We start from the raw sequence: 24,813 nt of genomic DNA, 5'->3' as shown, positions 1-24,813 counted from the left end.
GTAGTGATGCCCTCTGGTTCCGTGTCTTCTTCCGTCTTTTTGTCTTCAAATCTGTGTACTATGCACTACTGCGCAGGCTCACTTGCCAGTCCCCGTAGAACTACACGAGCGTACTGCACGCTTGCGAACTGCCATTAAGTAAAATGGCGAGTGAGCCTGCGCAGTAGCGCTCCGGAGGGAAGCGCTACTACGCAGGCGCAGGATTGGAAGACCTCAAGCTGGAAGAAGACCAATAGGAAGCCGGCAGAAGAGACGGGACCAGAGGGCGTCGCTCCAAGAAGAAAGAAGAGATAGGCGTGCCCGAAGATGACGCGGCATCGTGCATCACCGCCCCCGATGCACATTCAGTAAGATTTGCATATATGTTTTTATGCTTTTATTTTAAAACAGGATGGGGGCTTAAAATTACATTTACGGTGCCTGAATAGCCTTTTTAAAGGGTACTCAGGCATATGTGGGGCTCTATTAGCATAATTTTGCTGATAGAGTCCCTTTACGTTCCTGACTGAACCTGTTGGTCTTAGACTTCATGCACATGTCCAGGTGTGCCATCTGAGCGGGTCCGATGGTCCGTTCCAATCTGCTGAAAATAAGGCAGGACCTATCCTCCTCCGTTTCATCAGAACAGATCACGCCATGCACTCCAATTGCCATCTGACTCCATACCACTGCATACTCAGCCCCACTCGGTCGTGGGTTCTAATCCTTCACCATTCAATGGTCGTCCAGCCACCAACCTACTTCTGTTTAATGCGTACGGTCACTTTTTGACTTGTCCCAACCGGAAAAAACATCAAACGTGCTCACATAATAATTCATAGAGAACGCATGAGCCCGCGCTGCTGCCATTTGACTTACGAGAACATTTTTCCATATTAGTGAAAACTAAGAACTTTATTACCTGATAGCAAGTTCCACTTTGCAGATAAAGTAAAGTAAGAATGGAGGTCTTAAGTCATACAAATGAGGCGGTAATTGCTTGGCCTAATTCATGAATGTCTTCTAGCAGAATTGGCTGATTTTCCATCAAGTTCAGTGTGAGAATTGGCCGTGTCTGCAGCCTCAGACACAACGGTATACAGTTACTAATGTATGTGCCCCCACATTGTTTATATTAAAACTTTCAGGACTGACTAGGGCCGGGGTACAATGGGGGCCTTTTAACATCACGCTGACTTGAAAGAGCATTTGAGCATTGCAGTTTAATTGTGTGTTCTCCGATGCTAGGCAACGGTCCAAGATGTATTGTAAACATTGTGAGCTCTGTCAAGTGCAGCCGCCGTACGGCGGCGGCGGCAGCGGCGGGGTGGAAATTCTCCATTTTCATTTGTCAGCACAATTTATTGACAATTATTTACACTTAAACACATTTTTTTTTTTCATGAACAAATGAGGTAGAACAGGAGCGGACCATACAATATCTTTTATACGCCGTCTTCGCATTTTCCCGGATATAGATTGCATAATTCAGTATGTAAATCGTCTGTGGCTTCTAGTCATTATGGAAATTCTACTCCCAGCATGATATGGCGGCTCTTATTTATATACCTGTGCTTGACTGAGCATGCTGGGAATTCTAGTTCTCTGCTGGAGAAGGAAAGGTTACGGAAATTAGGACCTGAACCAATTCATTTTAATTAATATATAGTATAAAATGGCGGCCCGACCACCCCGTCCCCAGTATGTGGCCAGCTTTAGTTATCCCATGGCTGTGATATTATTGAGGTGCTCTACGGAGTAGTTATTTAGGTGCTGTTTGGGCTAGTTCACATGGAGTTTTTTGGCACTCCGGAATCCGCCTCCAAATTCGCTGCCAAAAACGGCTCCCATTGACTTCAATGGGAGCCGCTTGCTTCTTTATTCCGCTAGCTAGTAGCGGAAATAACAAGCGACATGACCCTTCTTCCCGTAGACTTCGCAGCTGACTCATCTGCGGTGTCCATGGCGCAGGACTCCCTCCCAGTTAGGCCCATTCATTCGGGCTTAATCCGGAGCGGAATGCCGTGACGGGATGCCGATGCACTGCTGGCGCCAAAAAGCCACATGGCGGAAACATTTTCCACCATGTGAACAAGCCTTTATATAGGAATTGCTAGGTGGACATTCCATGGTATCGCTCTATGGCTCAATATACATGTCCTGTATGTGTCCGGTCCAAAAAAACAGAGAGGCCAGAGGCGGACATTAGCGGTCACCTTTAAAAACCCATTCGGGTTTTAAAGCAGCCCGCTGGGTTTCAGTCCCCTGTCCAGTTTCTCGGGGCTGAGGATGGAAACCCTTGGAATGGCACAAGGGCGCCTTCTAAGTAAAATTTTGGTTCCAGTAACTAATGTGGTTGGTGGTTTGGCTCAACAACATAACACAAGGCTCCCTGTGTGGTGGAGCTAAACTGTCAATAAGTATTTGGACACCCAGTAAAGTTCTGCGGAGGTGGAGTTATGGTCTGGGGGTGTGGACTGGGACCCTTGGTCCTAGTGCATGGTAAACTCACCGCCGACACCTATTGTACTATTTTAGATAACAGTGTGCTTCCTACATGATGACGATTCTATAGGTCGGACCAATGTTACTTCCAGGATGACAAGGCCAGCTGTCATGTAGCAAGGTCTACCATGGCTTGGTACAGTGACAATCAGGTTAACCGACTGGACTGGCTTGCCCATAGCCCAGACCTGAATCCTATCGAGCACCCCTGGGACAAGTTGGATGGCTGAACTAAGGGGTACAGCAGCCGACCGAAATCGGTGAAAGAACTTACCTGTCTTCTCCAAGCCGAATCAAATAAAATACCAGGACTTGTGGAAAGCCCCGCAGGGTTGAGGCTGTAATTGCCGCTCGGACCACAGGTGTCCAAATACTTACTGGTAGACAGTGTATAAGGTGTAGTAGTAGAGATTAGACCGCGCTACACGTGAAGGACCACATGACCTTTGGCCAAGGTCTGACTATGACCGCCACCTCGATGGACAATGCCCGTTGACATCTATTAACCACCGCTATACAACGACACAACGAGCCAAACCTTACACCGTGGAGAACATTTTCTATTTTCAAAAACATCTGCTGATATTTCCACCGAATCAACGCCATACACAAAAGGGAATTCAGGAAACGTCAAACAATCTGGACGCTTGTTATCAGCAAGCCGCGAAGCTGAACATTACAAAGGAGGCCTTATTTAAGGACATCACTTGAGTAGCTGCTCTTTAAAGCGTTGAGATTTGGACATTTTTACAGTTTCTTTGGATTTTTTTTTTTATTTCTATAAATCTCTGTTCATAGCGCCGGGCCCTTTTTATGCGGCAATGGAATGTTTAAAGATGGCCTTTCAAAGCCGAGTGCTAATTGCAAGAACTCTTATCAATGGAATGCAAAGTAGCATTAGCTGAACTCCATCCCTCTGAATTCTAGACCGGGGTAAAAGGGCAAACAGTTGAGACTCTTGCATATTTGGCGAGCTGCCTGCTTATTGGGAAACCTAATTGGACGCTGGTGAGCATCGTGCTTGTGGGTTTTTTCGGACTGGAAAAATGCCTACATTGCACAAGGAATAAAAATACAACCTATTGGAGATAAAATAAGAGGAAAGATCCGGTGTCCAAAAATATACATAATAGCTAATGAGGACAGACATTCGGGCTCCATTATCACATGTTCCATCGTACCCTCCGCGGAGGAGCGTACAGGACTTGCCATTTCAGATAGATTCAACTGCAAATTAAAGCGGACCTGTCAGCCCTCCTGATGCGTCTGGTTTGCTAGAGATTTGGCTGCACAGTGAACGCCGTAAAACCGAAAACCCATAAGAAATTGGCGCGCAGGCAGTTTTTCTCTAATTCCGTGCAGTTCTGATTTTTTTTTTCCAGCTTTCCAGTACATCCTATGGAATATTAAACGTTACTGTTATGAAGTTCTGCAAAAATGAAGCCTGTGCGAAAAGAGACATAAAAAAAAGTTATGGCTTTTGGAAGGTCAAAAAAAAGTCAAAAATTGTTGCAGGGGAAAGGGTTAAAGAGACTGCGGTGTCTGGCTGAGCGTTAGAGCACAGCGCCGCCATATAGTGTGTTGTTATTACACCGCAGGTCCAGTCACTTCAATGGGAGAGATCTGTAGTTGTACCATGTGCCCAATGAACGTGATGTCATCAGTACAGAGTATAGGATGCAGAGCTGATGTGCATAGTCCAAGGGAGAGGACTGCATTCATGCTCATCCTGATCTTCCTGGTTCATGAACAGAATACTAGAATTATATAAGTTTGCACAGGTCAAGCAGTAGGACAGATGGGCAATGTCACTGCATAGTAAGGGTGAATTCACACTGAGTAAACGCTAGCTTATTCTGAACGTAAAACACGTTCAGAATAAGCGGCGTCTAAAGCAGCTCCATTCATTTCTATGGGAGCGGGGATACGAGCGCTCCCCATAGAAATGAATGGGCTGCTTCTTTCACTCCGTGCAGTCCCATTGAAGTGAATGGGGAGTGCCGGCGTATACGGCAAGCTCTGCTCATGCCGGAGCGTACACGCCGGCACTCCCCATTCACTTCAATGGGACTGCACGGAGTGAAAGAAGCAGCCCATTCATTTCTATGGGGAGCGCTCGTATCCCCGCTCCCATAGAAATGAATGGAGCTGCTTTAGACGCCGCTTATTCTGAACGTGTTTTACGTTCAGAATAAGCTAGCGTTTACTCAGTGTGAATTCACCCTAAGACCTATATGACATATACAGTCTGCCCCAAAGGGCGCTGCAATAGTTACCTGTTATAGCATCTGATTTTTATCAGACTACCCAAAAATGGCTTCTCTTTCAAGGAAATGTTTCATAAAAAAATGACCCATTGTTTAAATCACATTTTTTGTGATGTTTTTAATTTTCCATATTATTATCTACATTTTTTTTTAAAAAAAATCCTATTAATCTTACAATACCAACTCTTACCACTAAGCCTAAAATAGTGTGTGACTTCCTGTCTTCTGGAGATGGACCATGGGCCGTAGACACAATGATCAGGAGAAGAACCTATTGATTTCTATGGGAGAGTTTCCTAGGCCTGCTCTGTGACCTGTGCATAGAGGTGAGTAGATAAGATGTAACATCTCCTATTCCAATTGGTAGATTCTGTGTGCTATTTACATATACATGATCGCTGTGATCATCAGTGTGCGGTAAGTGAGGTGACTGCTGCAAAATAAATCTACAACAGAAAACAGGAATTTGCAACATATTATTTGGCTTAGTGGCCAGAGTTGTAACTGTAGGATTTTTACGAATTTCTCAAAATAGAATACGTGTAGAAAGTGACACGTTCCCTTTAAGATGCCATTATCTCAGTTTAGCTGGTTCCAGTTTATTTCACATTTCTTGCATTTACATTTCAAAGCCTACAATTAGTCAGAGGATGAAGCCGCCAGGTCATGGATTATAATAATTTCCCCCTTAACACTACACTATATGATTTATGCAGAAGCTTTATGAATCTTAATGTACAAGAGGAGACGGGTCGGATGGGGGGATATGGGGAATCCCTTTTATGTGTAATGTGTATAATAAGACCACACCAACAATTTTAAACAAATAAAGACGCCGCCGCAGCGTGAGGTCTTGTTAGGAGTCTTCAAGGATCGGAGCCTGAATAATTACTGGAGCCGCATAATTGTCTCATTCTAGAGGAAATATTCATCGCCCAAGACAAGTGGAATTAAATTCTTCAGACGACATTTGGGATTCAAGTGTGTGTTGAATAACGTCCCTTATAGTCAGGAGGTGGCTCGCTCATCAGATATTTTCAGGGCCACTTCAAAATGCAATTTTGGATGGAAAAATCCTAATTTTGCTGTATCTTAGACTATTTGGATTCACTCGTGATAAAAGACAATGATATGAGCAGAGACGGGAGAGTCGCCGTTCTATTGTGTCCATGGACAATATCCATTCCTTCCTGATGCTCTCTGCATTTAAAGGGAATGTGTCACCAAAAATGTCTTATTATTGGGCAACACGGTGGCTCAGTGGTTAGCCTTGCAGCCCTGGGTTCGAATCCTGAAAAGGACATCATCTGCAAGGAGTTTGTATGTTCTCCCCATGTTTGCGTGGATTTCCACCCATAGCCCAAAGACATACTGATAGGGAAATACTGTATATACACTGTGAGCCCTATATGAGGCTTACTATATATATATATATATATATGTATATATATATATATATATATATATATATATATATATATATAAAATGGCCTATTATTTAATCCAAGCTTTTACGTGAAACATGTTTTTTTAAGAATATTTGATGATTTTATTTTCAATTTTTCATATTTAAAAACTATTATACCCTGCAATTTTCACTCTGGCCACTAAAACTAATAATAGATGACACTTGCCAATTCATTCCTCCACTGGGTTACTGTAAAATGTCCTTATAGCCCATTCATATGATTGCAATATTGACCCTGTCTATGACCGCCCACTCCAGCTTCTTCCTTCTCCATCCTTAAGGAGGAAGGGAACGGACTTAGTACTAGAATGATCAAAGTCAAGGACTTTACTATCTGTCTTTCTCCATATAAAGTTACTACAGTGTCCATAGACATGTCTTACAGTGCAAACTCTCTTAACCCCGTGTTCCACCGGGACACTACAATCCCTTAATAATTTACACCTCCCCCTACAGAAAGCGATATAGCAGCAAAATCCAGGAGTCTGCTCTAGATCCCTCTCTCTATAAATAAAGCATAAAGATCGGCGCTTAGGGTTTTCTTTCCATCTATCTAGATAATCCTCAGTGACTATGCAGAAAGAACGTGGATGAGGAACGCCAAGTAATAGTGCTGCAGCCCCCATGACATGTATACATTTGTACGCACAGTGGCTGCTCTCCAGGCATTAATAATGGTGCATTTACTGTTCTCTGCTCTTACACAACCGGTATATAGTTTGGTTTTAGCGCCCTGTGTTTAACGTCCCTGTCATAACCCGCAGAGGCGCTTCACACGAACAGGGACCAGCAGCCTGAATAAAGAGTGTTCAAGAAATGTGCAATGCTATGGGGTGCGGAGAAGTGTGCAGAAAGTCACAGAACTCTCTAGGTATGGGGGAGGGGGGCAAGAGTATTATAGGGGGAGTCCTGATGGAAATGCATCTTTGTTTCCCATAAATGGCAAATCCACTTAGTTAAGCTGAAACAGGAGCTTAAAGAGTAATCTGCCTGTCATCCCATAGTGTTGTCAGCCAACCATACCATATTGTAGACCCCAGTCATCCCATAGGATAGATGGCAATCATCCCATAGTGTAGGTACCAATTATGCAATACTGTAGACTCCAATCATCTGATATTGTAGATGCCGATCATACCATAAGTTTAGACTCCAATCATCCTATACTGTAGGCGCCTGTCACCCCATAGTGTTGTCTGCCAATCCTCTCATGGTATAGATTCCAATTGTCCCATAGTGCTGTTTGGTAATCATCCCATAGTGTAGACACCAATCATCCCATAGTGTAGACACCAATCGTCCCATAGTGTAGGTACCAATTATGCAATACTGTAGACTACAATCATCTGATATTGTAGATGCCGATCATACCATAAGTTTAGACTCCAATCATCCTATATTGTAGACTTCTATCACCCCATAGTGTTGTCTGCCAATCATCTCATGGTGTAGACGCCAATCATCCCACCGTGTTGTCTGCCAATCATCCCATACTGTTGATGACAGTCATCCCATATTATTGTCTGCCAATCATCCCATAGCGTAAACGCCAATCGTTCCAGTGTTGTCCACCAATCATCCCATACTGCTGATGACAATCATCCCGTATTATTGTCTGCCAATCATCCCATGGTATAGACGCCAACCATCCCATAGTATAGACGCCAATCATCCCATAGTGTAGGTACCAATTATGCGATACTGTAGACTATCAATCATCTGATACTGTAGATACCAATCATCCCATAATGTTGTCCATCAATCATCCTATAGTGTTGTCACCACTGTCTAGTGATGCTGCTGTTACTATGTATCCCTGAATTATGCTTCAACAAAGTGCAAGGGATTGGCACTGAATTTAAAGGGGTCCTCCAGTCAGTAGAAGTAACCACTAATCTATAGAATAGGGGGTACCTTATTAATGGGCATAAAAAATAAATAAATATAATTGTAGCCCTGACAACCCCTTTAATGTATAGCATGGTTATTTTTAAAACTAGACCTCCCCTTTAAGAACAAAACGGTTTAAAATCCCAGAAGCGAAGGGTTTCCGCATTCACCAGCTGACGATAGGAACACGACTGCGATGTCCTAGTTATTGAGCGGCGGTGGCCCTGTGCCGGAGTGGTGGAACATCACGGTCATGGGTGCTGAAATCACATTTGCAGGGAGGAAATTCTCCTGTTTACATTGAAGTTATTCAAATAGACAGGGGTAATTTGCTTAGCCTTTCATTTTAAAGAGGATGTTTAAGAAGGTAGAGGAGTGTAAAATTGCGGATAATGTTACTTGCACTTGTTAAACATTTTGAACATAATCTAATTTGGCAGCATGAAAAGAAATGACTGCATTAAATGATACATCTATATAAATGAAGACATGGCGCGGCGCGAAGGGTTATCAGGACGCCGCGCGCTCAGCCATCGCCGCTAGATTTATGTTGGCAGCAGACGGTTTAGCTTATGAGAGGGAACCATTTCTGATTACACAATATTCAATTGTGAGATGTAAAAATAAGGACATGAAATTAACGGAAAAGCAAATTAACCTGAACTAAAGCAAAAGTAATGCTGGGATATAATGTACTGTCTGTAGGAAGCAGGAAAGGAGATGAGCGTGGCTAGAAACAGCGCCACACATGTCTATAGACTAGTATTGCAGGTGAATTGGGAATTAGCTGCAATACCTGACACGGTCCATAGACAAGAGTGGCGCTGTTTCTGGAAGTAAAACCATTTTTGTAATTGTGAATGGCCTTTTACTAGGATATTGGCCATGATGTTTTTTAAATCCATCGAAGGAAAAATGTAATGCTTCAAGAGATTTTAGATAATTGCTTCCAATTCTGTGACAACGGTTTGGGAAAAACTTATTTTCGGTCCCAGCATGACCAAAGCAAGGTCTATAAAGAAAAATGTGACTGGTCACAAGAGCCCTGACCTCAACATTATCCAAAACCATTGGGAAATAGAATTAGAGATAGGGGCAACATGGTTAGCATTGCAGCGCTAGAGTCCTGGGTTCGAATCCTGCCAAGGACAACATCTGCAAGGAGTTTGTATGTTCTCCCCATGTTTGTGTGGATTTCCTCCTGTACTCCAAAGACATAGTGATGGGGAAAAATGTACATTGTGAGCCCTGTATGAGAAAGGAATAGAATGGCGATACAAGCCAAGCCCCCAGCATCAGTGTCTGACTTCACAAATGGACGAAGTAGCAAAAATTGCTACAGACTCTTCTAGTAAAGTTGAAACTGTTTTACCCATAAAGGAAAGACCAATATTAATGTCTATGGATTTAGAATAGAATTTAGAAAGGCTCCTGTAGGCGGTCTCTGGTTTTATCCGTATATTGACTATATGTCCTATACCTGCCGTATGTATAAGTGCAATGTGTTGTGAAGAGATCATTAAAATGTACATTATTTTCATTCAATTTGTCTTCTTTGGAGTCTAACGCTACAGTATACAGCATTTAATCTTACCCGCTGTAGCAAAGCTATACAGTAATGTAATTTAAGAAATCCTAATTGCAGTAAAAAAGTGCAAGATCTGTTTTCTGAATGCCATTGACTGTAATAAGGATCAATAGTAAATACTTTACACAGGAAGTAGACCTTCAGAAATGGCCCGTAAACCTTTCTGCGAATCCGAGCGTCATTATCGGTGCGTGCTATTAGGGACTATCTCCCTTTTCAATTATTTACACAACACATAAGCCAATTGCCAATGCATTAGATAGAAACCAAGGCAAAGATGGAAGAGGAGGAGGAAGAGGAAGAGGAGGAAGAGGATAACCAACTTCATAACTGCTGGGGAAGGGATCAAAGATGCAAATGTGCATCTACGTACGATGTATAAGCTGTATTCTATGATCGTGTCACAAGAACCAGCATATCACCCAGCCCTGCAGATAGATAGGTTAGTGTCACCAGAATCAGCATATCACCCCAGCCCTGCAGATAGATAGGTTAGTGTCACCAGACCCAGCATATCACCCTAGTCCTGCAGATAGATAGGTTACTGTCACCAGGACCAGCATATCACCCCAGCCCTGCAGATAGATAGGTTAGTGTCACCAGACCCAGCATATCACCCCAGCCCTGCAGATAGATAGGTTAGTGTCACCAGAACCAGCATATCACCTCAGCCCTGCAGATAGATAGGTTAGTGTCACCAGACCCAGCATATCACCCCAGCCCTGCAGATAGATAGGTTAGTGTCACCAGAACCAGTATATCACCCCAGCCCTGCAGATAGATAGGTTACTGTCACCAGAACCAGTATATCACCCCAGCCCTGCAGATAGATAGGTTAGTGTCACCAGAACCAGCATATCACCCCAGCCCTGCAGATAGATAGGTTAGTGTCACCAGAACCAGCATATCACCCCAGCCCTGCAGATAGATAGGTTACTGTCACCAGAACCAGCATATCACCCCAGCCCTGCAGATAGATAGGTTAGTGTCACCAGACCCAGCATATCACCCCAGCCCTGCAGATAGATAGGTTAGTGTCACCAGACCCAGCATATCACCCCAGCCCTGCAGATAGATAGGTTAGTGTAATCAGAACCGGAATATCACCCCACGCTAGCAGATAGATAGGTTAGTGTCACAGACCCAGCATATCACCCCAGCCCTGCAGATAGATAGGTTAGTGTCACCAGAACCAGCATATCACCCCAGTCCTGCAGATAGATAGGTTAGTGTCACAGAACCAGCATATCACTCCAGTCCTGCAGATAGATAGGTTAGTGTCACCAGACCCCAGCATATGACCCCAGCCCTGCAGATAGATAGGTTAGTGTCATCAGAACCAGCATATCACCAAGCCATGCAGATAGATAGGTTACTGTCACCAGAACCAGCATATCACCCCAGCCCTGCAGATAGATAGGTTAGTGTCACCAGAACCAGCATATCACCCAGCCCTGCAGATAGATAGGTTAGTGTCACCAGAACCAGCATATCACCCCAGCCCTGCAGATAGATAGGTTAGTGTCACCAGACCCCGCATATCACCCCAGCCCTGCAGATAGATAGGTTAGTGTCACATTACCACATAGCTCATTTGCAATGGTTACAGACTCACTTTAATTTTTCTGGACTAGACCTTGTTACCCCTTCCTCCCCTTCTCTACAAGGTCACTGTGGGTTTCTTCTGATTGTCACAACCCAGAGCCTAGGACCTGCTTTTACTATGTGAAAGGTCCTGGAGGGGCTCTAGTGAATCTTCTCTCAAGTGTGTACACTTACTCCTTAGCCTTTCCACTTGCTGGCTCATTATAGCATGATATTCTCCCCAAGGTCAATACATTGGAATATAGCTTCTTTTTTTTTTGTAATATACGCCTTGGTGTGCATTGGTACAGTATGGGTCCATTATGACTGCTGCATTACGGATCTTTACAACAGAGAACCAAAATACTGGCATATATTCAACTCTACGAGAGGCTTGGGTAACGTATGGGTCAAATACACCATAAGGGTCAAGGCTTCGAAAATTCCTTGGAAGGAACACACCAATTTTCAAGGCCTTTTGTTTAATGGAGCCATAGTAGAAAAATACACTTAAGTAATTCAATACCATAAAAGAAAACGAGGAAGACAATTATGCTTAAATCACGGACTTAGAAGCAAAGGTTCATTGTTGAAATAAGGATCTTTTCAGTCCCATTACGGGAAAGTAGAGTAATATTATTCTACGCGGTTCCAAGAAAGGTGTTAACATAAAGACTTTTCTTGGAGTGAAACATTGAGCGAGATGGTTTCCTAGTCAAATAAACTGTATTAAGCTCAGAACAGGCCCTGACTAAGAAAGAGTGGCCGGCGACCAAAAGCCTCCTCACTATTCTTCTCTGTATACTGCAAGCCAAAAGAACGCCGAAGACTACAAATGCATCGGGGTTATTATGCAGTTGGCTGATAGTCAGCTGTAGAAATTGCGGGAGTTTTATGTGTGTCGATAAAAGCAATACAGGAAATCAATTCCATATTAGAATGCCGAAAACGCGAGGGATTGAACATTTGGTTCAAATGAGATTTTACAAAAAAAAAAAAGAACATATTCTAGAATATAAAGTAAAAACATAAAACCCTAAAAGTTAGGGGTGGGTCTCCTACAGAGAGGTGAAACTTGAAGCTCCGAGGCCCCACTTTATGTCTTCTGAAGGGCCACAGGGGGCCATAGGGCACAAGGACTTGGCTTCTAATGTTACCCCCCGCAATGCTACATCCCTGTACCCTATTAGGTATAACCTCAATATGTACAGCCACCCTAAACAATCAGCATTATATTATCCATAGTGAATGGAGACAGCACCAGATCACAATCCATCCAATATAATCCACTCTGTTATGGTGCGGGTGGGATTGCTCCTATGAGATGATCAGGTAAATTCTGGTCTATCGTATGATTCCATGTATGATACAAAAGGAAAGCGGCATATACTGTTGCACAAAGAATCAACAAGTCTCAATGTACAGCTGGTGAGCATGAGCAACGTTTTGGGCACGTAAGCCCTTCATCAGGCCAGGTCTCAGGGCTTATATTGAGAGATAGATGGAGGGGTCCTGGGTAGGTGACCCAGTAAGGGTGGGATGTTGGTGGCTGGATCATATATTTGAGTAGAAGCAGTCCAGAGTAGGGTTGAGCCCATCTTGAGATTTCAGGATTGATTTTGAAAATTTGATTTCCGATCATTTTCCAGCTGATCCCGATCGTGAAATTTACTCGATCGCTAATCAGGATCTGATCTTTCCCGATCTCTCAACCCTAATTGTATATTATTCAGTAGGGTTGAGCAGATCTTGAGATTTCAAAATCCGATTTTCGATCATTTTAAAGCCGATCCCAATCGTGAAATTTTCTCAATCGCCGATCGGGATCTGATCTTTCCCGATCGCTCAACCCTAGTCCAGAGACAACACATCCATGCATCCAGCTATCAATTTTTTTTTTTGGTATATTGCGCCCATATCCATCTACCTCTGCTCCTTATCACACCCTAGATTTCCCTTTCTTAATGATCTGCTATCAATCCCATAATGCCTCAGCAAAGCATCACATTGGACAGCTAGAGACAGCACCATCTTTGTCTACCTTTTCTTTATATTCTCCAGCATTGTCATCTCCTTCATGACAGCTCTGTAACAGCAGCCTGTCTATTCATCAGCAGTAACTGTGATAGGAGTCTGTGTCCACCCCTGCGGAGGGCCTATATGGGACGGTCCATCATACTGGATGTGAGATTGTGACTTTTCGACTACACAGAGGGCACGCACTTGTCATCAGGTCAGAGTGGTCTAACTAGAGGATAGAAAGCAATAGCTAAACTAGGTGATAATATCAGATTGTAGGGTGTAGGTAAGTCATAACAATAATGATAAAAAGTTACTGTTACTACTTCGGCAAACACTTCTGAAAGTGACCCTGGCTTGTCTCTGGTGTTTGGGTGTGTTTGGCCACATAAGCAGTGCTGGGACTGAGTACTCGCTGCCACACACTGAGTCATTTTGTAGTTTTGTTGCTGTTGGAAAGCCGAAAATGTCACAATGGAAATCTGCACAGTCTAAACAGCGCCGATAGCACCGGAGCAAATATCCTTAAAATGAACATAGTTTTTATTAGAGCAGATCTCATGTGCAAATGTAAAGGCGCCGCACCTGTCAGACATTTTATTATACAGACAAGATATTTTTCAACAATCAATCACCTTTGTGAGCAATATAAGGAATGCACTGGCCAAAATAAAAACAGGGGCACCAGTATGAATAGTAGTCTACATGGCGTCCTGCACCAGGCAAACAGATACCAAACAGATACTGTGACTTTGTCTTCCAAGAGCCAACTGGAAACTAGGCGTGGTACTGTGGGATATGTCACAGGTAGGGTTGAGCGATCGGGATCATAAAAGATCGGATTCCGATCGGCGATCGAGAAAATTTCACGATTGCGATCGGAATTCTAACCCAATCTTTTCCAGTGGGATCGAGATCGGAGGTTATCTCAAGATCGGCTCAACCCTAAAAGTGACTTTTCCCATAGAAAAGCATTGACTAGGGTTGAAGATCGGGATCGGAAAAGATCGGCCTTTACAGCATCCCCATCAATAATGACAACCAATCCAATCTGTTGTGACCCCCAAAGTCTCCAGTTGTACAAACTGACCCCTGACTGCCCCTCATCAGTGGACACTCCTGGTAGTTGCACCCTTGCTTACGTTCGGTATTTTCACTCAGTGAACCCAGTGCACAACACTAAAGTGTTAAATACGAGACTTGGGAAGTGCGACATACTTTCCCTGACCTATCATAACATGTACTAGACATGGTGGAGAAGAACTATGGAGAGCGCTTCTTAGTTGACACAGCTGTTTTGTCAGTCAGCTCAGGAAAGATGAGGTCATGCATTTTACAACACATGGAGAGCATTTTTGGAAGCTTTATCTCCCCTTTAATGTCTGTGAATATCGCCATCAGCAAGCCGACGTGCCATAAAGCTCATCTGTATCAATGCAATGAATTCTAATCACGACCACAGCCATGATCCCATGCAGAAGATGCAATAGGTTTAGATTTACTGGATATTGTTATCTCTTCATCTCGGAATCCCATTATATCTGCGGCTTTAAAGGCAACCAAACCTGGATAAACATATATGAAAACTAATACAAAGAAAATACGGAGGGGCCCGGGGTCCTCAGCACAACCAGATGCCACATACTTCTAGTGTAGGTTATAAAATGCTTTACACACCTGGTACCTTCATACGGCACCATATTTTCCACTTATTGGGGGCACACCCATGGGCAGTATGGGCCCATAGATTTCTATGTAATAAAACATGGATGCATATTGCAGTTGGGTGCACATAATGGTCCTAGCACCAGAGGGATGGACACAAGATGGTGTCACCTCTAGAGCCGCAGTGAGCTCAGGGAGAAGATGCCCCCTTTTCGCAGGTCAACTATCTGAGCTCTTCGCTAGTGAAGGACATCAGGGCCTCGCTGTAGAGTCCTTTACTAGTTGACAGAGGAATGACAACTCTTGGCACCAGTAATAAGTGGTTCTCCAGCCCTGGCCACAGATACCGCGCTTCCACCGACACTGGGAATGTAATGCATGCTTCCTAGAACCCGTGTCCCTTCTAAGCAGAATCTGGCTAGTGCCCCAATTACAGGAACCCCTGCCAGGTCACGGGTGCTAATGTGTCTCAATGTCACAAGCTGACTAGTCCAAATGTGCAGCCATCCAAGCAGTAAGCCATTCCTCTCCTGGCATGCCCCTTCCCACCATGGGTATTATGAGCATCCCCTAACATTAGTGGGTTACATTGCACAATTCCATTCTGCCTGTCAATAGCCATTGTGTGATCTGGCTTCTAGAAACCATCGAGGGCATGATCTTTGCATCCTTCACTAGGCTCCGCTCCACTGATTCTGGCACAGCTGGATATTCTTCTCTAGATCCCACCATTCCTGAGCAATCCCTTCTTTTAGTTTTGCCATAGTTATGCTCCCTACAGTCATGTAGGCAGTTCTGAGTTGGAGCAGAAACCGGAACTCCCCATTTAACAGTTGAGAGTGCAACTGTGCTGAAACTAACCGCAATTGTACAGGAATTGCACCAGGAGCGGATCCTATAGTAGATGCAGAGAGTTGGAGTTGGTGCAAGGACATACATGTAAACAAGAATATATTGGTAGGTCAGTGTGGGGCCCAACCACTGAGACCTCACTATAAAGGTCCCTAGGTAGGACCCCAAACCCAGTGGGATTATTTTAGATAGGTTCTGGAGGCGGGAGCGTATAAATGTCTTTTGTGGGAAGATCCCTTTAAGGCCGCAGTGTTTTCCAGACCGTCATATATGCCATGTAGTCTTATATAACCAGATAGTCTTTGACTCATTCAAAGTAAACATAAGGACAGATCTTTGTCAGTATAATGGAGTTTACAGGGTGTGCGTACGTTTGCTGGAAGGATTAGGAGCTGTTGCTTGTATACGGAGGATGCCTTATCCTTATACCTGTCCAAACATCATCCTTAAAGAGGTCGTATGGGCAAAAAAAAATAATTTTTTAATAGGGCGGGGGAGGTGAAATTTTTTTTTAAAAAATTAAATACTCCTGTCCCTGGTCTGCGTTAGAATCAGCACTTAAAAAAAGCCTCCCGCTTTTCCGCGTGGAACCCATTGAATTCAATGGGAAAAAAAGCCTCCCATTGATTTCAATGGGTTTCGCGTGGAAATCGGAACCCATTGAAGTCAATGGGAGGATTTTTTTTCAGCACTGATTCTGACGCAGATTCCGCGCCAGAATCAGCGCCAACTTCCTCCGTGTGAATGGACCTAAAAGTGAAACTCCTCACTGGCCGTGGCATCCCAGAACAGCGCCACACCTGTCCGTAGGCTGTGACTGTTATTCCAGTGTCACTCCATCGCAGTAAATGGTACGGAGCTGCAATACCACACCCAACCTGCGGACAGGTGTGGCGCTGTTCTTCCAATCCCGTAATGATTTCCATGAATTTCCATGTGACTTAGTGATAGGTAAATTAGCGCTCCCTGACAATCCTAATCTTCCCTCGCCATTAGAGCGCAGTTACATTTCAAGGACGTCTACTTAGCGATGCATCACGTAGCAGGCGATTCCCATTTCCCGCACTTTCCCTCAGTATACAAGTAATTATGTAAAGCGCCGGGGGCAATGTTCTATCATCTCGCCTTCTTTATTAACTGTGATATGATTAAGATCTGAGGATAAAGAAATGAGCGACATATGCTCTCCAATACAGCGCCGCGTTGTTGAATTGTAAATTTCTGCTCGGCGACTAGGTGCGCGCTGAAAGTCCCCCATGCATGTCGGTGAAATATTAAAACACGCGGGGATCAGATACACAGCCCTCATTACACGCTAACAAAGAATATTCTGCCTTTCTCAGCAAAACGCCACCTATCTCCCCGGCACCACATATGAATGCCAATATGCTGATACTGAGAGCATGCAGAGGCATATCTAATGGCGGCACGACGCCGCCACCGCAACGCTCACAGGCCGCATCTCCAGCCCCCATTAATAAATGCTCGCTGTGGACCCATTACATTGCCTTCAGATCTGATGAATATCTGCACGCGCCATTTTTGGCAGGCTTTGTAATCGGATGATTGTTGCTTTTAGTATAAAATATTCCGTTTCTGAGTCGATTGAAGGAATATTCTAGTAATCGACTGAGATCTACTGCAAAAATGGCAGGAAAACCCTGAAATCATCGTGGTAATGCTCGCCTGAGATTCCTGCTTCCATAACTAGATCTCTCCTGCATGAAATAAAAAGTCATTGTTCCGTCCCTCTGTTATTCCTCCTGGAAAACAATAAATAAATTGATAACTGGATGTTATGTTACCGTTCCTGCCCGTGGGAGCTCAGACTGGACCAGGAATTAAATGGAACGACACACTTTTCTGTGCGAAGTGACAATGTGTTTATTCTGTAGAGCAGAGTAAAACGTTTTTCTGCTCTACAGAATAAACACATTGTCACTTCGCACAGAAAAGTGTGTCGTTCCATTTACTTCCTTATATCGGGTTGGGACCCTACGACCACGCTATATTTGGACCTTGCATCCCTTTACTTCAGACTGGACCAGGTTACACCCCATTCTGTGCATTTACCCAAGGAGTAACGGAGGAATGTTAAAGGGAGTCTGTCAGCAAGTAAATCGGTATCAGGATAAGGCCCCACGTTGCATAAATGCGTTTTTTGTTGCAGATTTGGCCAAAGTAGAAGGGAAATGTTTAAGAGCATCCAATATATTTTGCATTCCCTTTCAAGCCCCTCCTAATTTGGATCAAAAAATTTGCACCAAAAAAGCTGCGTTTCCGCAACGTGGGGCCTCAGCCTAATGACGGCGCCTTGTTTTGCACTTTCCAGAAATGTCTTTCTCATTCCGCAATGCAGCTCCATTTATATGAAAATCAGGATTACATTTTTTGGGGAAACACAGTGGCTCAGTGGTTAGCACTGCAGCCTTGCAATGCAGGAGTCCTGGGTTTGCATCCCGCCAGGAACAACATCTATAAGGAGTTTGTATGTTCTCCCCGTGTTTGCATGGATTTCCTCCCATTCTACAAAGACATACGTTGTGATCCCTATATGGGGCTCACAATCTACAATAAAAAAAAAAAAGCTAATTATGTGACAACGGCTTTAAGGGCGTGTCCTCTGATTCTGGGGTTCACCGCTCTAGATTACCACTCTTAACCTCAGGCAAGCAATGGAGACAGAGCTAGGAGGCAGTTAGAGGTGGAGAGCAAAGCCCTGGCAGTTAAGGACACACCCTTGAATAAAAACCTGATTTTCATGAAAATGGAGCCACAATGCAAAATAAGAAAGGTATCTTTGGAAAATGTAGAAGCAATCTATGAGGGTTTGCATTCACTGACCGAAAGCAGAGATCTGGTCCTTGTGGTCTTCTTCGGAGCTCCATTCTACCGCCGTAGACCTCCAGTTTCACTCCAGGTTTTTTCTGCCTGACGCCATAACACATAGGTATCCTGCCCTACAATGATGGCTTCTGTAATCTGCCATATGCCGCCATATAGGGGCGGCATATAGCGGATCTATGACCCCATGGACTCTGCACATGACCTAATGAAGCTCATCAATGTTGTTCAAACAGGTTTCTGCTAATTTACCCTAAAGGTCAGCGGGTCATCCTCGGCTTAAATGTCCCAATTTTTGGAATTTAATTGATGGTAAAAATGTACCCTTAAGATTTGAGGCCGCACGTCAGCCTCGCGCCCTCCTCTTTCTTCCATCCTATATATCCGGCGGAGACTTTTTGATGCTTTATAAATAAACAATGAAATATTTTCACCCATTTTAAATATTAAAAGCGTCCACTTAGCTCAGGCCTTCAAAAGAACCTCATGAAAATTTGATTCCTCTGGACTGGACAGGACAAGGTCTGCGTGCAGTGAAAGGGTTACAGCCGTTCCATACGGCATATTCACTCTCAGAGCAGCCTTCATGGACACCCCAATGGATGGGGGGGTCAGTTCTATGACCTTCATATTGGTGGACTGTCCTTATATTTGATCAGTGGTGGTCCAAACACCCTGTAAATGGGAATGAGCTGTAGTACCAGACGCGGCCACAACCATGTGTGGCGCTGTGCCAGTGCAAACAAAGAAGGGATCAATGGCCGCGACACTAAACTTTTAGAATAGATTGCAAAGGCTGCCAGTTTCATTCTGCTGACTTCTCCATCCTTGCTGGTGATCTCCGACCCCCACTGTTTAGGAGAATGGAACCCATGTCCCCATTTAGTGGAGCGGTGGTCGTTCCATTTATTTCTATGGCAGTGTCAACGATAGCTGAAGTACAATGCTTAGCTATTTCTGAGGCTCCCATTGTAATGAATGGCACGGTGCGCTCTAAATATAATGGGGGCTTACTCCGATCTGGGGGGGTTTAACCAGATTATTGACCCTGAACTCTCACCGCTCTGCAAGCGGACACCTTAAAATGGACATATTCTTTTAACACATAGGACTGTAGTGTAATCTGTCCCACTGCATTATAGAAGAAGCTGAAGTTTTTAGGGGCGTGTCTGTCAACCACCATGTTGACTGTTTCCAGTTACAATTATCAGAAATCTAAGATACGGTCTTTAAAGTCTGTATAAGATGTTTAACAACTTTTAAAATCCATTGTATTACTTATCTTATACTGACCCCAAGTTACAGCCTGTCAAGAGATGACTTCAGATTTCTCCTAATTGTACTTGAAAACAGTCAGCATGGTTGTTGATGGACACGCCCCTAAAAACTGTCATAAGTTCAATAATGCAGTAAGAAGTGGATTATAGAATTCAATAAAAAGTTGAGTAACTTTTTAAATACTTTGTATTGAATTCTAGAATTGAGGTCCCGCTGCATTATAGGAGCTCGTCAAAATTTTTAGGGGCGTGTCTGTCAACCATGTCAACCATCATGCTGACTGTTTCCAATTACAGCTTGCAGAAATCTGAAGTCAGCTCTTGACAGACTGTAACTCGGGGTCAGTACAAGATAAGTAATGTAATGTATTTCAAAAGTGACTCGCCTTTTTTGTGTGAATTCTATAGACGTGTTTCTACATTGTACAAACCCTTTAAGCGACTGCGGGCCCTACAATGTGTCTTTGTGAGCACAGACAAAAAAGGAAGCGATTGTATTGTTGGAAGTAGCTGATATGAACAATACTCCCGGGTGCTGCATTAGCCAAAATCCAAGAGTGGATGAGAGAGGCCCCTGCAGTGTGAGCGGGGCGAGACTGCCCTGATGCCCCATGAGCACCGGTATACAGTATATACAGCACTGTATACAAGAATTCAGCCATTCTAAGTGCAGACTTAGGTCATCCCCAGTACTGAGCACCATCTCATCCCGCAGAAGTCATGGAGCGGAGCTGAAGGTCAGGAAAGCTTGAATCATCAGTCTCTGAATAATTTCATTTTGGGTACGAAAACTGGGCCAGGACTGTTGAGAGAGCAAAAAAAAAAAAGCCGGGGGTGCACCTACTGGTTAAGGGTCCCAATGTAATAGATCATATGCCATTTATAAGACTCGTACTTTATTAGCGGCACTGGGCCCCCAAGGTTCCGGGGCCCACCTCTGCTACTACCCGCTATAGCTCCGACCCTGCAAGAAATACAACTAATAAGATTGAATGAATACAGCCCAGACAGTGAAAGAGTTGCAGAAAGTTTGCATTCACATGTGGGTTGTGTCAGGGCGGACTGTGACCTGACGGTGCTGACGGACCACATGATCATGGATTTGGGTTATTTAAAGGGAAAGTGTGTATGTGTGTGCATGTATGTGTATGTATGCGTGTGTGTATGTATGTATGAGTGCACATAAGTGTATGTATGCGTGTGTTTATGTGTGTGCATGTAAGTGTATGTGTGTGCATTTATGTGTGTGTGCGCATATATGTGTGTGTATGCAAGTGTATGTATGCGCGTGTGTATATGTGTGCATGTATGTATATGTGTGTGCATGTAAGTATATGTATGCATGTGTGTGCATGTGTCTGCATGTATGTGCATGTATGTATATGTATTCATGTGTGTGCATGTATGTGTGTGCATGTATGTGTATGTATGGGTGTGTGTATGTGTGCATATACACACACCCATGTAAGTATATGTATGCATGTGTGTATGTGTGTGCATGTACGTGTATGTGTGTGCATGTATGTGTGTCCATGTAAGTATATGTGTGTGCATGTACCTGTATGTGTGTGCATGTAAGTATATGTGTGTGCATGTACCTGTATGTGTGTGCATGTAAGTGTATGTGTACAGGGGAATAGTTAAAGATTACCCCAGAGACCTGCACACATAGCAATTCCATAAGATCCTGATATTATTCGGCATGTTCAAGTGACAGCTCTGATGGCATATAGGACAAGAATGTTCGGCTAGTATGGGTCAGAGGCCACTACAACTCCCACCCAGCTTTTCCAGATACCTGCAGGTCAAATGTGTCTGCTGTGATAACCCCCCCCCCCCATTGTCTGATCCCATATTTGCCATTTGGAAGATTTTGCATACCTGTTGACGCCCCCAGGCTTGTAGATAGGAAGGCAGGTGCCAAGGTGGTAGGTACCATGGGATTGTCACCCAGCTTTTCCACCTGTCTGAAGGTCAAATGTTTCTGCTGTGAAACAACCCCCCCCCCCCCATTGTCTGCTCCACTATTTGTCATTTGAAGCCTGTAGACAACCAGAGACTTGTAGATAGTAAGGTAGGTACCACAGGGGTAAGTGTCATGAGGTTATCACCCAGCTTTCTCAGATACCTGAAGGTCAAATGTTTCTGCTGTGATACAACCCCAATATTTGCTCCTATATTCGCCGTTCAGGAGTGTGAACATATCTGTACAGGACCTCAGGCTTGTAACTAGTAAGGTAGATACCAAGGGAGTAAGTGTCATGGGGTAGGCGCCATGGGGTTATCACCCAGCTTTCTCAGCTACCTAAAGGTCAAATGTGTCTGCTGTGATACAACCCTAATACTTGCGCATACCTCAGGCCTGTAGCTAGTAAGGTAGGTGCCGAGGTGGTAGATACCAGGGGGCATCAACCAGCCACTATGACCCAGACATGGTAAGACTCAGGATGACTCCCCTAAATCTGCGATGATACCCCCTGTAAAAGCTCTTACGACAACCACACCGGTTTGCCACCCAGCTTTCCCAGAAATGGATACAATAACAGAAGACGCTTCAAGGACTTATATTTACATCACTCCTGAACATGCAAGCTGAGTCGTCTCATCCTGACAGCGTTATACATGACGTCTCTCATCTCCGAGAAGAAGTTCTGCAGCAGCTAACGGATCAGAACCCTCCTGTCTCCTGGGCAGCCTCCATGAGTCAGATACTTTTACTGACATGGGCACGCCGCTCTCCTAAAGCCCCTGACAATAGCCCTGTGACTTCCCGGGGACCACATAAATCCCATGTTTGTCACATTGCACGCCAAAGCATTTTTATCTGGGTTTCCAGACGCCCTCCCCATTTCCCACCCCCTTGTACGGGCTCCAGGCGCTGGAGGAGACATCACTGGCACAAATGTCATCTTCCTGAAGGCGGCTGGTAGTGTAAGGGTGATGGTAAGAAGGTGTCCTACCTTAGCCTGCAGATATTGGGGGTAGTAGTAGGTGGTGTACTGAGGGTACATCTGCTGTTTCCACACTTTTCCCATGTAGATGGAAAGCTAGCGGTGCAGTGCAGATCCCAAATCCCAAGTTGTGTCTCCTGTGTGGCTGTCCTAGTGCAGCAGCTGCTGGTTGGTATATGCAGGGCTGCCAACACAAACCTCACCCAAGGAGAAGGGCTCTGTGACCCCCTCCCTCCCTGGCAGGCAGCAGCAGCAGCTCCAGAGGGCAGGTAATGCAGCAGCAAACCCCGGGAAACAATCAATAAAGTCTGCAGCTTTCTGTTCAGTGACAGGACTGGGGAGGGAAGAGGAGGGGCCGCCTTCATTATAAAGCCAGAGGTGTGCGGCGCCCCCCAGCAGCCAGTGCACGGAGGGGATGATGGAGCAGAGACGAGTTTGTCCTGAGCCACAATAATATGCTGGGCTGTCTGTGCGGGGACGTGATGGGGCTGCAGGTGACACAAGAGGAGCCGACATGTTATCAGGGCCACAGACCCCCCCCCCCCGGGGTTTATTGTTCCCCTTTCTCCCTGTGTTACATTCTGGATACTATGTTACCTGTCATAGACGTCACCTCAGTATAAGAGAGAGGTTGTCAGTGTGACAGAGGCGACAACCTGAGGGAAAGGGGTGTGGCCTCTAAAGGGGTGTGGTCTGTAAAGGGGTGTGGCCTTTATAAAAAGGGATTAGGTGTATCATATACCCAGAGCCCATGTGAGAATATTACACCCCGGACAGTAACTGGTTAATAAAAAACAACAACAATAGCAACAGTTAGTAATGACATTAAATATTTTAGGTGACATCTATCTATTATCTATCTATCTATCTATTATCTATCTATCTATCTATCTATCTATCTATCTATCTATCTATCTATCTATCTATCTCCTATCTATTATCTATCTATCTTCTATCTATCTATCTATCTATCTATCTATCTATCTATCTATCTATCTATCTAATATCTATCTATCTCCTATCTATCTATCTATCTATCTATCTATCTATCTCCTATCTATCTATCTATCTATCTATCTATCTATCTATCTATCTATCTCCTATCTATCTATCTATCTATCTATCTATCTATCTATCTATCTATCTATCTCTCATATCTATCTATCTATCTATCTATCTATCTATCTATCTATCTATCTATCTCTCATATCTATCTATTATCTATCCCATTCACACATTGTAGAAAAATATCCGCAGTGGAAATGCTCAGATGTTTTTTGCACATCACAGCATGTCACTTATACCTTTGGGATTGCCTGTGTTTTCCGTATAGGTATAATAGAGGCAGACAATTTTCAGATTAAACCTTGAGGTGAATTTTTCACAACATTTCTGGTACAATTGCGCCATTTTAGTAAATTAGGAACACTGAGGAATAACAAATGTAACATTTATACTGCAACATTCATTTAGAATAAACATTTGGTGATCGGTTGATCGGCCGCAAGGGCCAAACAAATAAACAACAACAAACGTCCACTGGAATGTTCTACCACCCCAAACACTGCACCCCAAAATTAACGGGTCAAAGTTTATCAATGCAGAGGAAAACAGGAAATAACCTAAACACGTCCAAGACTAAACCTGCCCATAATGGCCAGTCCAGCGTGTACACCAAAAGTCAGACCCAAAAAATTCTGCATCACTAATAGGATGAGCCGATCTGGAGATTTCAGGATCGATTTTAAAATCCGATTTCCGATCATTTTCCAGCCGATCGCGATCATGAAATTTGCTTGATCGCCGATTGGGATCCGATCTTTCCCGATCCCGATCGCTCAACCCTAATCAATAATTTTGATGGAGACCAACTATAGTTGATGATTGGTTTGTAGGGTTATTGCCTTCTCCGTCAGTATGAAAT

At 44.0% G+C, this 24,813-nt stretch overlaps 1 protein-coding gene across 6 annotated transcripts in view; it reads right to left on the bottom strand.

Annotated features, from left to right (window-relative positions):
* Positions 1-23,026, bottom strand: part of RBMS1 (RNA binding motif single stranded interacting protein 1) — a 213,338-nt gene extending 190,312 nt beyond the window's left edge. For all 6 annotated transcript variants that reach the window (XM_075284498.1, XM_075284500.1, XM_075284502.1 and 3 more), the window contains exon 1: positions 22,899-23,026. In XM_075284498.1, the coding sequence (XP_075140599.1) occupies positions 22,899-22,973 (75 nt within the window). In that variant the 5' untranslated portion in view covers positions 22,974-23,026. The remainder of the gene's footprint in view (positions 1-22,898) is intronic.
* Positions 23,027-24,813: the final 1,787 nt, after the last annotated feature.

This window comes from Leptodactylus fuscus, chromosome 8 (assembly GCF_031893055.1).
Source record: "Leptodactylus fuscus isolate aLepFus1 chromosome 8, aLepFus1.hap2, whole genome shotgun sequence".
Taxonomy (NCBI): Eukaryota; Metazoa; Chordata; class Amphibia; order Anura; family Leptodactylidae; genus Leptodactylus; species Leptodactylus fuscus.
Note: the sequence above shows the minus strand (reverse complement) of the source record. Positions and strands in the feature narration are given on the sequence as shown.